The 15,700-nt window shown below is 40.1% G+C and overlaps 1 protein-coding gene across 1 annotated transcript; it reads left to right on the top strand.

Annotated features, from left to right (window-relative positions):
* Window positions 1-6,847: 6,847 nt before the first annotated feature.
* LOC141003163 (placenta-specific gene 8 protein-like) lies at window positions 6,848-12,028 on the top strand. Its single transcript, XM_073474444.1, has 3 exons — window positions 6,848-6,947; window positions 7,123-7,277; window positions 11,861-12,028. The coding sequence occupies exons 1-3, from the start codon at window positions 6,848-6,850 to the stop codon at window positions 12,026-12,028; spliced, it is 423 nt and encodes a 140-aa protein (XP_073330545.1).
* Window positions 12,029-15,700: the final 3,672 nt, after the last annotated feature.

Below are 15,700 nucleotides of genomic sequence, written 5' to 3'. Positions count from 1 at the left end.
TCACTGATCATGAGGTGGTGTAGAAATCTGTTTCTCAATTGATTTGAGTTCGGCCTAAGGTCTGGTTTGATCTAAATAAACTTTATGTCTGCAACACCTGAACATAACATCACCCAATGTGACATACACATAACAACAACTCACAGAGGGCCATCCTGAGACATAAAGATGATTTCTAATGTTTTGGGGGGTTTTCTTGTCGGTAATTGTGAAGCAAAATGGTCAAATTTATGAAAAGCAGTCAACTCTGGACATCTCAAGGCAAAGGGAGAACTAATCATACACCTCAGTCAGTCAGTGCAGCTAAAGGTCAAACCCACAGAACTTCATTTTAAATCTTAGTGGAGATTCCAAAGCTAAGATATGAAAGATGTCAGGCTGAATTTACAGGAGATGTGGATAAAGAAACGAGACTCCAAACAAAACCAACTACTCAGTAAATGTCTTCAGTTTAAGTATGAGTGTGTATTGGTGTGTATGTTTATTGAGACTGTGATTGCTACATGACTGTGAGTCAAAGTGTTGTGTCTGTATTGTAATATAATATCTACTCTGGACATCTTTCAAATTTCCCCTGACAGATTAAACCCCGCATGACACTGAAAGTAGTAACAACAAAACCAAAACAAAACATGTTTCAACAATAAAAACTAAACCGAACAAACAAACCTAAATGAAAGTAAACCGATTTGAAAACAAAAGTTAAAAAAAAAATGAAATGAAAATAAAAACTCATGAAAAAGAAAGAAATACATTAACTGTGGTGTGACCGTCACGCAGCTATGAAGAAGAAAACAGAAAACAGAACTGGCACTGTGTCGTGATCAGAAGAGAAAGATCTCAAAAGACAAACTAAATAAACAAACTCTGTTCTTTGTTTTTCATGACTGAAATAAAACAAACTGACCTTAAAGGACAAAACTAGTTCACACTGTTTCACTTTGTTTATATTTGGCGGACCCTGCCATCTTTCTAGCTTCAAACGGTGTTCCGGGGAACAGCTTGTTTATTCAGTTATGGGAAAGATAAATATTTCTGAATTTGTATTAATTCATATTGTAAATATTAAGTTTAAATTTCTTCTACAGAACTACATATTGCCCCTTTAAGGAGGAAGGAAACAGATGTTAAAGGTGCAATATGTAAGAACTTTGGTATAAAACATCAAAAAATTAACTGAAGTTATCAACTGAATGGGAAGACATATCAGTCTCAACAATATGTCAAAGACATCTATTTATTGTATTGCAGAGACTTCTCCTGAAGTTAGCATGCTAACCAGCTAGCCCCGGCACGTCCTGCCTTGTAGCTCCCAGTCTGGACTGCTAGCTGAATGGTAGATTACAGTTCGCAGCAGTTAGCGGTTACTTTGCTGATATGCTTCCAGTGACATCCAGCAGGTGGCCAACTCTTACATGTTGCACCTTTAAGCGGCTAATTATCAGACTGTAGAACACCAATATTGTAATGTGAACTGCAGGCTGAGTTTTCTAAGGACAACACTCAGTTGTAACACTTCAGCATCACATCCTGAGGTTTGAGTGCAAATGTGAAACAATTCCATGAACCGTTCTGTCTTTTGAGGGCCTCTGATAGGGCCTGTGGGGGTAGGTAGAAACCAAAAGGCCGGCGATCACATCTACTACAGTATGTGTCACTTGAAAAACAATCCAAGTATACTGGTTGTAACTTGGGCCATAGTTGAACCCATGCTTTGTGTTTGTGTGCATCAATAAACCCTTTTGCGTGTGGGAATGTGTTATCTCCAGGTTCATCACATTTTATGGATGAATCCATGCACAGTTGACGGATAATCTCCCCCTTTAGACTTGCCAAGACAGATCAAACTCTGCAGAACCGAAGAGGAGGTGGACCATCAGCGCTGGTATATATTTGTCGGGGTTTCTCTTGTCCCGCAGAACAATTTCCAACACTTTGTCGTGAACGGAGAAAAAGCACCGGCATCATGTCGAGGATCACTGGTGTCACTCTCCTGCTCGTCATTCTGGTTGTCAGCTTCTACCACAGCACAGGTAAATGCAAACATCATTTCTGTTTTAATAGCTTTTGCGTAGATGCATCTTATACAAGCTCAAATTTGGCACCACTTGAGAAAATAACTGACTCGGCTCGTAAAAATATACACTTGTCAAGGGAAATTGTGTTTGACGGGAAGTGTTAAGCGGTTGATGGGTGATGTATTGTTGTCCCACATAAATGATTTCTTGCTCTTTGTCTTTTTCCACTGCATACAGCTTCACATGCGGAAAGGGAATTTCATAGGTTCAAAGGTCCCAAAGGTCCCATCCTTCAGTGTCGGTGCACAGGTGAGTGTATTCATTTGGTCAGAAATTTGCAATGTCCTATTTTCTGCCATCACCACAGTTTGTTTCCAAGGCAGACAAAAGGCATTAAAAGTGTTTATGAGCAGTTTCCATAGTGTAAATTTCTGCTCTCATTGTAGGTCCCAGAGGAAAAATGAATTGTCCAAAACCAATGTTTCCCACAAACTCTAGCCAGATACGGGCTCTGGACAAATGCCTTTGCAGCGAACCAGACCAGCACAGTGAGTGAACTGACATTGTATGTGGGTGTGAGATGGAGAGATTTGATCTTTTCTGTGTTAACATTCAGTAGAGATGTTTAATTTGATGCCATTTTGTGTTTTGCTTTTCCTTCTAATCTGTAGAGTTTAAGACAGCCTGCGAACAGTACAGACGGGTCAGACAGTTACGGCGTACTCTCATTCCAAGCAGACCGCTGTGAATGAGTGGAATTACGCAGAGGGACCAGGAGTGACGGTCCTTGAACACATCTCACAAGATCCAAACACCACATCACTGCATCATCATGTCTCTGTCATGTCTCATAAGAAACAGCATATGAAATAACTTTAAGTCACCTAACAGCTATTATATGACATTGAATTTATATTATATTGTGCCTGTAATGTGTTAAACATGTATGTGAAATTTCATATATTGTAAATAAAGAGAGATTTTCTATTACACATGCTTTCTTTTGCCTCTTTGTTTGTGTGTGTTTGAATGTAAGTGGAGCGCAGCTTGACATTTTGGGGAAAAATATGGAAGCTGTGAAGCTACAGCTGGCAGTCGGTTAGCTTAGCTTTGCACAAAGACACGAATCCTGGGAAAGACAACAAAACTCCATGAGGGTTACAAAATCAGACTTTTTCACTAATTAACATGTTATATCTTATTCTTTAAAATCCATTCAAACACCAAAATGTGCGCTGGACTAGCCTACTTCTTTAGCTAACTCGTTTCCAGCTTCTTTTCCTGTCCTAGGAAGGCTAACCGGCTGCTAGCTCCAGCTACAAATATACCGTGCCTATTCTCGAAACAAAAAAGCCATAAAGCTTTCTTTACTGGAGTGGTTTTGATATAAATTACATTGGTTGATAATATATGTATAATATTAGTTAAAATCTTATTTTGTTGTTGTCATTTAGCCAGCTAAAAACACTGCAGTTCTTCTGAATATTTAATCAGGACATTAACAGCCATATATGGGCTACAGTATAGCCTACTACAGGTATTAAATCGGAAAATATGCTTATTCACTTCCTTGTTGAGAGTAATGTGAGAAGATTGATACCAAACTCATGTTAGCAGCTTACAGAGAATTAGCTTAGCTTTGCACAAAGACTGGAAGCAGGGACAGGAAGCAACACTTTTCACATCTAAGTCTCAGAAAAAAAAGCAAATACTTTACAAAATGTAGAACTACAGCCTTGAAGCTTTCTTTACTGGAATGGTTGTAAAATAAATCACAACTTTGGTTTGAAGTTTCAGTTGTCAAATTAAACATCAATTTATTTTTTATATTTGTATTGCGTCGTCAGCCAGGACATAAGCAGCTAAATATGTACAGTAGCCTATAATTTTGGTATTAAATTGTCATTGTCAGTTTACTGTGAATGTCACGTTCTACATTTTTGTGTGAGTGTGATACTTTTTTTAACTCCCATGAATTTCACCTTTGTCAATCCTCTGTGGGATCATCTGTGTCAGCTGCAGCCCTTATGAGAGAGGAGACGATAAGGGAAGGCTCCACTCCACTGGGCCTTTTCCTGTTTCACCCATCAGTACAATGCGAAATCAGATATCACAGTTGAGGCATTTTTTATGTTGCATTACTTCGGCGAGAATGATTTCTGGGAAGTTTTGCAATATCACATTGTGAAATGCTGTCGCTTATGTGAATCTCATTTGAAAAAGAGACCCTGTCAAACATCTTTTCGGGTAGCTCACCTTTCTTTATAAGATGTTTCTGGTAATTGAATTCATATTAATACTCACACTGATTACTCACACTGTTTTATCACATCTTGTGTTTCCTCGTGACCTTGCTCAACTGTCACAGATCAGGAGTTTCCAGTGGTGTAACACTCAAACTAAATTACTCGTCTTTTCCACCGGGGCAATAACTGATAAAGGTCAACAAATATAATGCCACTGACCAGAGGATGGAAAATTCTTTTAGACATCGATCTTTCACCGAGATGTCTGACAAAAAACTGCAGGTCAGCAGAGTTAACTGTCTCAGGAGCCGGGGGTTGTGTTTACCCTGTGTTATTTGATCGTTTCGTATTTACACCAAAACACATGCGGTCGAGCAGATCGCACACACACATGTGAAAGTCAAAGTGAGAGGACAGAAAAAGCCAAACACAGTAGATAACAAAACTGTGCCCACAACTTGGCTTCCCTGACTTGTTTGATAGCTAAACTCTCACACAGGTAAGTCATCTATTTTCTTATCAAAAGAAGCCTGGTTACACATTCTCAGTTATACTTTGACTCCGCTGAGAGAGGTGATGTAAATCATTCCTCAGAGTACAGCAGCCTGGCTCTGAGCCACACATGTAGCAGGAAAGGAGAAAAGCTCTGGTGGAATCTTTCTGTCCTCGGAGCTGAAGAATAACTCAGGTCAGGAGACAGCGCTGTTTAATCCTCAGCGAGTGAGGGGCGTGGACCTTTGTTCTGTGATTCACCTCACTGGTTTGTTGAGCTTATCTTTCGGCTGAGATAGCAGTTTCCTGCGGATGATGGCTTTGGTTGTGGCCCAGGATTGTGGGTCAGAGATACAGAGTTTGCTGATTTGTATCCTCTTTTGTTTAAACTTCCAATTTGTTAGATGGTTGATTGTTGAGTCTCGTTCCCAACTCGCTTTGGGTTGGAAGGCCGGGCCAGCCACACACCCAGAGCGTCACTGTTTGCCAATTTGGGACTGGATTGATTATAGGGGGCAACAATCAGGAATCAAAAGTTTCCTATTGGTTTGCACATCAGATAATAATCTGATACACAGCTCACATTAGCTGTATTTGTTGTATTGACTCATTTGTCAGGGTTAGGGTTAGCCATAGGTTAGCTAGCAGATGTGTTTTGAAAGAAACATAACTGCTTCCTTGATTCCTTACAACTTTTATTTTTCCTTTTATTCAGGAACAAAAACATCAAACTATCTCACTGGTGGATTGTAACTAGTACATAAACTGAAGTACCATATTTGAGTAAAATGTTGAGGTATTGGTACTCGAGTATTTACATTGAACTTGTATTTATATTTGTACTCCAACACATTTCACTCCATTACTTTATGAATGAATATTTTACATACAAAGCCTCATCAGCTTATAAGGGGCAGTACATTGCTTTAAATTAAACTTGACCTAACTGTATGTACAATTTAAAAATCAGCTCTGTCTTGACCAGACACCACTTAAACATGCTCCTTACACATGAATAAATCAATATTGTAATATATAAATCTTAACAATGACAGTCTGCAGGACGATGGGTACATGTGTAACACTTCATAATAACCATTGTTAATTAATGGTTAAGTAATAGTTAATTAAACTTGTAGTTACTAGTTATTTCACTGCTAACAAACATTGAAATGCTTTTTAAACATATATTAAGCAACTGTTTATTGTAAAGTAGCAACTGATGTTTGTTATACTTTGTAAATGGTTAATAAATACTGTTTTGTTCGTGTGTAAACATTATTTGAAAGTTACAACTAATGTTTTTAAACCTTTACAAATGCTTATTAAATACTTTATAAAGCATTTCATTGTTTACCATTTTTTATTATGTAGGTAATATTATATATTACCAGTGCTTCACTGTTGAAACTTTAAGTACATTTTAAATGTAGGACTCTTACTATTTTTGTTTTTAAATGATGTTATTATACTTGAGCAACTGAATCTGAATACTTCTTCCATCCACGGACAGTCTTCCCTCACCATAACCGAGCACATTGCGCTGTCTAAAGATAACTTCTTATAAAAATCTTAGTCATGCTCTAGTTGCCAGGAGCAGATACTGCAGGATAATAGATGAAATGTATTGGCAGCGATATGCTCAGTTTGAACATTTGGTGTTGGCTGTGAACACCGGAGCGACCGTCATGTTTCATGTGAAGCCTGTTTAGACAGCGTATGAGAGACACAACAGCCTCTATCAATCCACTTTCATCGGGAAGAAAATTAACAGTAACATTTCAGCCCAACACCATGCTGACTGTGAAGTGTTAGACGCCTCAAATCAGAAAATTGAATTAGAAAGTTCTGAACTCAAAAACATTTGACTCAGAAAAGTTAATATAATTAACGTTATTAGAAGATTCTACTGTGTATAAAGTGTAGTGGAATGACCAATGTTGTACACTCAGAATATAAGGGGCACCCATGGGTGACTGTGGCCCTGCTGTTCACAAGCTGTTGTAGATACTGCCACGATTCTCTCATTTTATGAAGCGCTAGTATTTTAACTGTGTCCCCACCTCTCTTTCACGGACGTGGAGCTCAGCTATGTCTCAACAGGTGGTCCAGGTCCAGCCGGGGAGCAGGGTTCAGGAGGCAGGTCAATGGAGTACTGGCCTGTGTGAATGCTATAAAGACGTGGGAGACTGTAAGTGTCCGAACATGAATCATTCAGTATGCAGTGATACAACATCATGAACTTTACCGTATATCTGACATGTGACACATCAGACTGTTGAACATTTACTATAAGCTGCCATGTTCTTTGTCCTGTGAGCTGATCTACTGTGTGTGTGTGTGTGTGTGTGTGTGTGTGTATGCAGGCTGCTTTGCCCTGTGCTGCCTCCCAGTGTTTACCTGTAAGGTGACCAGTGCAGTGGGTGCCTGTCCCTGCCTGCCTCTGCTGGACTGTATCGGCTGTGTCCCGCCGGCCTCTCTGGCCATGAGGGCGTCTGTCAGGCAACGATACGGCATCCAGGTAGCGTGGCACAGCATCCGCTCTTCTTTATGTACTTCTCAACTTAGCTGTTGGACCATCCAGAGTAGCTGGGGATCGATCGCTCCCTATACTGTCAACATAGAAGGCATCTTTACTGTACATACTCACCAACATTAAGTGGGCCTTGTGTCTGATTCCTTTAGGTTTCCCCGCTCATTTATTCAGTTTTTTCCTTCAATATGTAGCAGTCTGTGTGTTTTTTTGTCATTTAGGTGGACAAATCTTGAGCACTTGACAGGGCAGCATGACTTTGTTAAGTTTCACGGACTGGATTATCTTTGGATCAATTATATCTTCTATTGTTCTTGCATTACCTTTACAAAACATTAATTCCAATGGGAGGCATAATTAGAACATTAGAACAAAGCCATTGGTGTGTGTAGGATTTAATCAACTATTCGCTGAGTTGATCAAAAGAAAATACTTTTTGTTTCAATTTTCAGGCAAAAAAGTCAAACACTTGCTGTTTCCAGCTTCTTACATGTGTGGATTTGCTGCTTTTCTTTGTCGTTTATGATTGTATATAAAGAGTCTTTGGTTTTTGGACTGTTGCTTGGACAAAAGAAGCAATATGACAATGTTACTTTGGGAAATTGTGATGAGCATTCTGTAGGTTAAACAAGCAATCGCTAAATCGTTAAAGTAATTGAAAGATTAACTGATAATGAAAGTGAGCGTCAGTCGCAGCCCTTTCTCAGTGGTCTCATTTCAACAGGTAGCAAGTAATAACCCTGCAATTACACTAATGGCTTTCACAGCTTTGACAGCTGCCACGTAGCTTAATCATCCTTCCTCGGCGTTGTGACAGAAGAAATTAAGTGACTGTGAACACATCGTGGGAAAGTGACAGTCGAATGTGTGATCACATTCTTCCAGTCAAGTGGAGTGGCCCCTGTGGCAGTGATGCTGTGATAAACACGGGTCTGAACAATGCGGCTGATTGCTTTCACTCGCACCGCGCCGTGTCCCCAGCTCAATTACACCGAGCTGCTGAATAATTACAATCCGTGCCGAGGAGATGGAGACGTTTCACTGATGAATCACAATAACAGCGCACAGGGGAAATAGCTGCAACACCGAGATGTGCCTAATGACAGTGGTTATTACCCTAGCAGTACAAAAAGTGTTCTGTGGCATCAGATAAAGACAGAGGATGCAGTGAAATCAGGTCACATTTATTAAATTAATAAATCTGAAACTCCAGCCATAAATAACTTGATGAATAAACAACCAATTGTTGGTGCCTTTAAGATCTACCAAGCTGCCCCGGCCGCCCACCCGCCGCTCCACTGCCATGCTGTTTGTTCACACTAAACTCTCCCACACCTGCCTGCATGAGCACACATCTCAACAGACATCTGGTCTCTGTCACTGATCGGTGCCAATACCAAACAGATGCTCCACATGTGAACAGCGCATGCCGGGGCCAAGTTGTGCGAGTCAGATGTCCGATAAGCCGAGCCGGCCGTTTTTTCTGGGACGGTGAAGAGAAGGAGAGATAAGGCAGGAGGTGGGAGTGGTTGGAGGCCAGGCAGGCAGGAGCTGGAGCGCTGCCACCGGAGAGAAGGAGGTGGTTGGTAATGTAAGCTCCTCTGGAGGTGGAGTGGGCCGCGGAGCGCTGTCAGTACTGCAGAGAAAAGAGCGTGGACGCTGCCAGAAGATCTTATGAAAACAAGTCCCAGCATGTAGGTTGGTGGTAGAGCAAGGCGATCACATTGTCATGGGTGGAAAGAGACAGTGCTGTAACAATGTGCGACAGATCACTTCAGTCAGTTGGATGTGCATTTTAAAGTTTTGGGTTACCTTTCTGTGCAAATTCTGTGGACTTGTTATGTACACAATAGCTCTACTTACTTCTCAATTGAAACTATCAATGACTTTTTATCCACTGCCTGTGACATGGCTCCAGGGTCCTGGTTGGTCAGTCTACCACTGGCTGAAATATCTCACCAGACTGACCACATGTACAGTGTGTTCGCCGTGGGATGGTCGCCTGCCTTTTCCTCAAGGGCCAAGTTTGACATTTGTAGTTCGAATGAGATTTAATTGGATGGGATTGGATTGAGAGGATTTGATTGGATTACATTGAAGTTTGGAAGAGACATTCGCGTCCCCCAGGATATACTGTAATAACTTCTTAGGATCAGGTCAAAAAAATTATCCAACACATTGGCTTTTGTCCAAATATCTGCCAAGCTATCGATGCTCCCCTCCGCCTCAGCTGTACTTCATGGTCAGTGCTACTGTGGCAGCAAATGTTAGCATGTTGCTAATATGCTAAACTAAAATGATGAGCATGGTAAATGTCACATCTGCTTAACATCTGCATGTAAGCATTGAAATTTCATGTTAGCACGCTGATGTTAACATGTAGCTCAAAGCATCGCTGTACCTACTGTCTGCGCTACCAGGGTGTAGATTAGCTGTGTTCAGTATACAATATTTCCTTTCCCAGGATCTGATTGGCTTACCCTGATATTCTTACACCAACTCTAATCTCATTGTACGTATCCACAGTGGTGTTTTTGGACGCAAGGGCATGCAACGCTTCCAAGCTTTGCACACGTGACCAACTACATCCTCCCACAACCACGCAAGAATTACTGTCTGTACCTGATTGGGTGAACGCCACTCATGGGCTGTCTGCTACCGTATTTCAAACCAGTCCAACAAAGCGGCTCATTTGGAAACTTGTAATCAGTCTTCATTTTTACTCGACAACCGGTAGTTTTTATAGTTCTTTAGGAGCTTCCAGAGGTCCTGGTGTGCATAACTTAGCCAGACTTCAACTCTATGAGAATGAGGAGTGGACAATGTGACGCCCCATCTCTCAAAACACGACACTACGCTACCAGAATGCATTGCACAGCTGCTCGCATGGACATTGAATAGGAAGCGTAGAAATGACAGAGCCTATGGACACGCAGCATCACTCTTCACGTCTAAACCTAACTAACCCAACCAACAAAGGCAACGAGTACTAGCCAATCAGAGGAGGAGTAGGATGGATCATGACTTCAGCCACCCTGGTAGAAAAATATGGGTTCAGCACACATTCAAATGAATGAATCTTCACTGCTGGCTGAGAGTGCAGTTGTCAGTCCAGCTGTGATTCTCACTCCATTACTTTTGTATTAAAAGACAAAGTGAACGCACTTCTGATCTGAGGACAGTCAGAATCAGTGCTTCATGACTCAGCGGGGATGCGTTCAGTTACTGTTGTTTACAGAAGTGTCATTGAACAGTGATACAACTGATCTTAGATAAAACCTGAACAAATCTTTGAACTGAACTGAAGTGAATGACTCAAATTGATAAAGTGATTAGTCATTTCCACCTTTACAGAATGTTAGCTTTGTCATTATGGGGATGTTAGCATGTTGAGCATTTAGCTCAAAGCACCACTGTGCTTATGTGCACTCTCAGAGAGATGCTACCATGGCTTTAGTCTTGTTTGATCTCACTTCTTAACTTTGTTCATTCTTTTTTATCCCTGTTGTATCCAAGGTTTGATTGCTTTTTTCATCTTTACTTATTTTCATTATTCCGAGCAGATACATGATGATACAATGTAGTCTGTTTAAGTGATGATGTAATGATGTTTGGCAGGGAGTGATCGCTTTGGTTAATGTCACACTCCCACGATGAATTCTCAGGGGAGGCGGCGCAGCGGATCCCAAGTCTGTTGCCCAAGAAGTACATGTGTGTAGAGCTTACTCTCAGGCGTTCAGCGGTTCTGCTCTTATGAGGCTGCTTATCAGCTCTTATAATGCAGTTGAATCGGACCTGTGAAGATGGGTAGGGAGATTACTTCGTTGGTTATAACACCTCCAACGCATGATTGTAAAGCGACAGTTGATGACTGATTGAGCTGACGGTAAAGTTCACGTGTGTTATGATTGAGGCTGATTTTCTTTTGAAGAGCAGATATCACGATGGTGTGATAAAGCTAGAAGTTATATCAGTCAGATCTGACAGAAACTCTTCACCTGGCTCTGAGTTCCAGTGCTGACTCAGTACCATGAAGCAGAAACCACATTCTACATTCTCTGATCTGCCTTCTTACTGTGTTTCTCAGACTTTATTGATTTATCAAATCTCAGCCCACCAACATTTCCATCCTGACATTACTGACGAGCTCTTTATCCTGGTTGCTGTTGCTAAGAGCAAAGACTTGGCTGCAAGATTATCACTGTCCTCACAGGGGGGATATTTACTGGAACACAAGAGCACGATTATTACTGTTACACCGACAAAAACACAGTCAGCAGCTGTATGCTACTGTACATTTTCGCTCATTTTTATTGCCATATTTACTTTATTTGGGTCTTGAGCATGTAACATTTGTTTGTCTTCGATTTATCAAAAAGAAACATGACATTTTTAAAATTTTATTGTGATTTTATTGTGTGATGTGAGTTTAAGATCACACCAGAGTGCAACACAGAGATGCCGCATTGTATACATCAGTATAAACTATATTTTCTGCACCTGAATGCAAATGTTCACCTTTTGTGCGAGCCTCCCACCTGTGTTCAGGCCTCTCTCCGTGTGTCTCACAGGGGAGTGTGTGGAGCGACTGCCTGTATGGATGCTGCTGCTATCCGCTATCTTGGCTCCAGATCTCCAGAGAGCTGAAGAGAAGAGCAGCATCCCACGCCTCCTCCTCCTCCTCCTCCTCAGCCAGATACACCGCTCTCGCCTCCCTGCAGGGGGCGCACTTGGTCTAGACGCACGACGCAGCGCTCCCTCCTTTCCTCCTGGCCTCCGCTGTCGCCAGCCCTCCTGGGTGCAGGAGCTGATTTAATCACACTTCCTCCGGTCTGCAGCCACTCCCTGTTACCTCGGAGAATTCAGCAGGGACACAATGTGTGACACGGAGAGGAAAGTTCAGTCTGACCCAAGATGAAGAGAAAGAAGTGTGATAAAAAATAGATTTAAATAGGCTACTAGAGCAGGACTCATTTTGAATGTTACTTTGAGTTTCTATTTAGCATTTATATTATATTCTTATTGTTCTGTGTGTCTAAAGTACTATTATTATGTACACTTTCAAGGTACTTCTACATTACTTGGTATTTTGTACTTCTACTCCACTACATTTACCTGACAGCTATGATTGTAAATGACCTTTCACATTAAGGACATTATTTATTTATAGAATATATTTCTTTCCTGTGACCTCCTACAAACTGTATGTAGTTTCATGTTCCAGGTGCCTATCAGTTGTAAGCAGTTCCAAAAGAAAAAGGCTTGTGCAGCAGAATTTTCTTTTTCTTCCTTCCGGGCCCTCTCATTAATCATCTCATGACCCCTCAGATTTATGGGGTATAGGGGGCCTAGCACATGCAGGGTTGAGAACCACTGGAGCACCACTGGAATTACCTTTCTGTATATAAAATAGATTAACAACCAGCTGCTTTAAATCTAAAAATGTTACAGTTGATATCACCACTTTTATTTTTGATACTTTAAGTACACTCTGTACTTGAACTGAGTGTTTGAATGCAGGACTTTTATTAGTAACATGGTAAAAAAGTTTTAGATTGTTGTATTGGCACTTTTACCTTAATCTACATTATGTAGATATGAGCTTTTAGAAATTAGATTTGGCACCCCCCACAGTTTATAAGTGCAACACCACTGTTGTAAATACAAATCCCAGGTCTGAGACAACTTGTCAGACTTAATGTAGGCGCTAACTACAGTCAAAGCTCATTAAATCTTCACATTGTTTTGTCTTAACGCTGTGATCTTACCCTCTCACTGAAGTTACATAGTGCAGAAACAAGTGATAGACACCATTCACCCTATAACAAGACACTGTACCATCAGAATGATTCTGAAGCTGTTATTTTAAGATGAACAAAAGTACATAATGTTGCTTTAAGGAAAAGATCTGAATACTTTTTCCACTTCTGTATTCATGAGTTAAGGTAATACAAACAGATTAAATGGCTTTTGCTTCTAATAGATCACAAAGACTGTAAAGCCTTATTTTGAAAAGGGTAGTTTATCTTTATCTCATCACTTTTGTATAGAGGGATATGTTGCATACTGCTTCATTAAGAAATGGTTAAAATGTCATTCCTGGAATCTTTTAGTCCCCAGTGTGGCATTATTACACTAGGACAAAGGGCGAGGTGAGGAAAAAACATGTGAACCCCAAAAGTTTTATAAGCAAATCCAAAAGCAGCATTTTTTTCAAATGATACAGTGAATTTCTTTATATTGTTATTTCAGACGAACAAGAATTTAGACATCATAAATGGAAAAATGCAGCTTTGACGAAGCTGATGTTGTACAGAATATTCCTTGAAAATAAAATTGTGAAATTAACTGTTGATGCAGCTTAAGTTAATCACTTAACATCATTTGTGACTTTATTTCTATCTTTAAGTTTTCTTGGAGACAGAGAGGTTTATTGGCAGAAAGTTTTTAAATCTAACCAATAGGGGAGCACAAACCACACACATGATCTCAGCAACTGATTTACTATCTAACACTTAACATTATTCCAAGATACAACAAGTGGAATCATCAAACGTGGCTCTCCAGGACTTGTTGCATATTCATATGTTGGAGAAAAAAGTGCCTGTTTTAGTTGATTTAAGTGATTGTTTTAACATTTCACATTAAGATGAATCACTCTGACATTTGAAGTTAATCCGATGGTCTCAACAATCAGACTTGTTGACACCTGACAGAATTTTACTTTTGTAAAATGTACGATCACTCAAGTCATAATTAATCCAGTTTAATGTCATTCTGTTTACAGACTGGCCTTGTGTACAAAATCCAATTTTGTTGATTATTTGCTTGAATCGTATCAATGTCTCAATACAGGTCTGAAAACAATTAAACAACGTGAATTCGAGGAAACATTCTCTTCTGTTCTTATCACAGCCTCTATGAACAGAGTCGCACACTTGAGATATGAGGTCATACGCACTTTGTAACATGATGACATCAGAAATTTCAATGATTCGTGACTGTAAGATCTGATGTCTGACTGTCAAAGGTATTGTTGCAAGTCAGACCGGACAGACCAGTCGGTGACACGAGTCCCCTGCTGTCCTGTCACGCTCACTGCTCTCCAGCCGCTCTATAAGACGCCACGCTGACCTGCAGATCCATCACTGGACTGAACTCCGACTTCCTCACAGGACAGTAAGGTAAGGCGATCCACTGTTAGGCAGGATGACAGATAAATATGAATATTGCTAGAATGCAGATCAGCTGTAGGACAGATCACATGTAATCAATAGCTACCTCTCCTAATATTTGACGTATTGAACCAAATTCTTCATTGGCTTGGTCTTTCAAATGTTTTGGTTTTAATTGCAATCTATGGATTTCTGACACCTTTCAAAAAACAGAAGTGATTGAACTCTGTCGTTTTTTTCTTGCTTACTGAAAAGTCGAATATATGAGGTTCGATAATATCAATGTGTAATTGTCATGACTCAGGACACTGTGAGCGTTTACTTCTCTTTCCTCAATCTAGAAAATAAAATACTTGAGTGCATTTGTGACATCACCAGCATCTCAAATGTGCTTAAACATATCTCAGTTTCAAGAAAAGTTTTGTGGCATATGAGAGATTTCCAAGACTTGTGATACTTTTTTATACTGTTTTTGTACAAACCTGCTACAAGGTATGAAATCTAAATATAGGCGTAATTTCCCTTTAAGGGCCAAAGTAGTGGAACAGTACAGCACACTTTTCTTTGCAAAATTGGACATCCTTAATGAGCACATGGATGTCAAAATGTCAAGACATCAGCTATCGTTCCATCATGATATCTAGGCTACATTAACATTACACACCAACACTTCCAAAATATAGAGCATTTTCATTTAATTGGCAAATATACAGTAGCTGTTTGCATTTTCAGGGACAGTTTTAGCCAAAATAAAAAAAACAACAACATATTTTTCCTCTTACCTGTTGTGCTATCTATCCATCTAGATTGTTTTGGTGTGAGTTGCAGTGTGTTGGAGATATCAGCTGCAGAAATATCTTCAATATAATTATAACTTATATAACTATATATAATATAACTAGATGGCACTTGGCTTGTGGTGCCCAAGCAGTTTTGTGTAGGGACTATTTTCTTTCTACTGTATCACGAGTGCAAGTCAACATCACTGGTGTCTTAAGCTGAGCTGTAGCGTTTGCTATCTTAGGACGCTTCCTCTGTGTGTTGATATGGTCTGACGGTGTTATCCGGTACAAAGACAATCATCATGGATTATCTTGTTGGAAAGAGACATCGCTGTTAAGTTTTTCAAATAGATTTTTTTCGGCACTTTGAGCCAAGTGCCATCTGGTTAAATTATATGAAAGAGAAGGCAGAGAAGGCAGATATCTCCGTATTATTAGTAATAATACTGGCTGC

Source organism: Pagrus major, chromosome 10 (genome assembly GCF_040436345.1).
Source record: "Pagrus major chromosome 10, Pma_NU_1.0".
Lineage (NCBI taxonomy): Eukaryota > Metazoa > Chordata > Actinopteri > Spariformes > Sparidae > Pagrus > Pagrus major.
Note: the sequence above shows the minus strand (reverse complement) of the source record. Positions and strands in the feature narration are given on the sequence as shown.

Excerpts from the sequence above, each read along its gene's own strand:
- LOC141003163 (XM_073474444.1), top strand. The coding sequence starts at position 6,848 with ATGTCTCAACAGGTGGTCCAGGTCCAGCCGGGGAGCAGGGTTCAGGAG. Across the intron at positions 6,948-7,122 it reads CTATAAAGACGTGGGAGACT|GCTGCTTTGCCCTGTGCTGC; the intron begins GTAAGTGTCCGA and ends GTGTGTATGCAG. Across the intron at positions 7,278-11,860 it reads GGCAACGATACGGCATCCAG|GGGAGTGTGTGGAGCGACTG; the intron begins GTAGCGTGGCAC and ends TGTGTCTCACAG.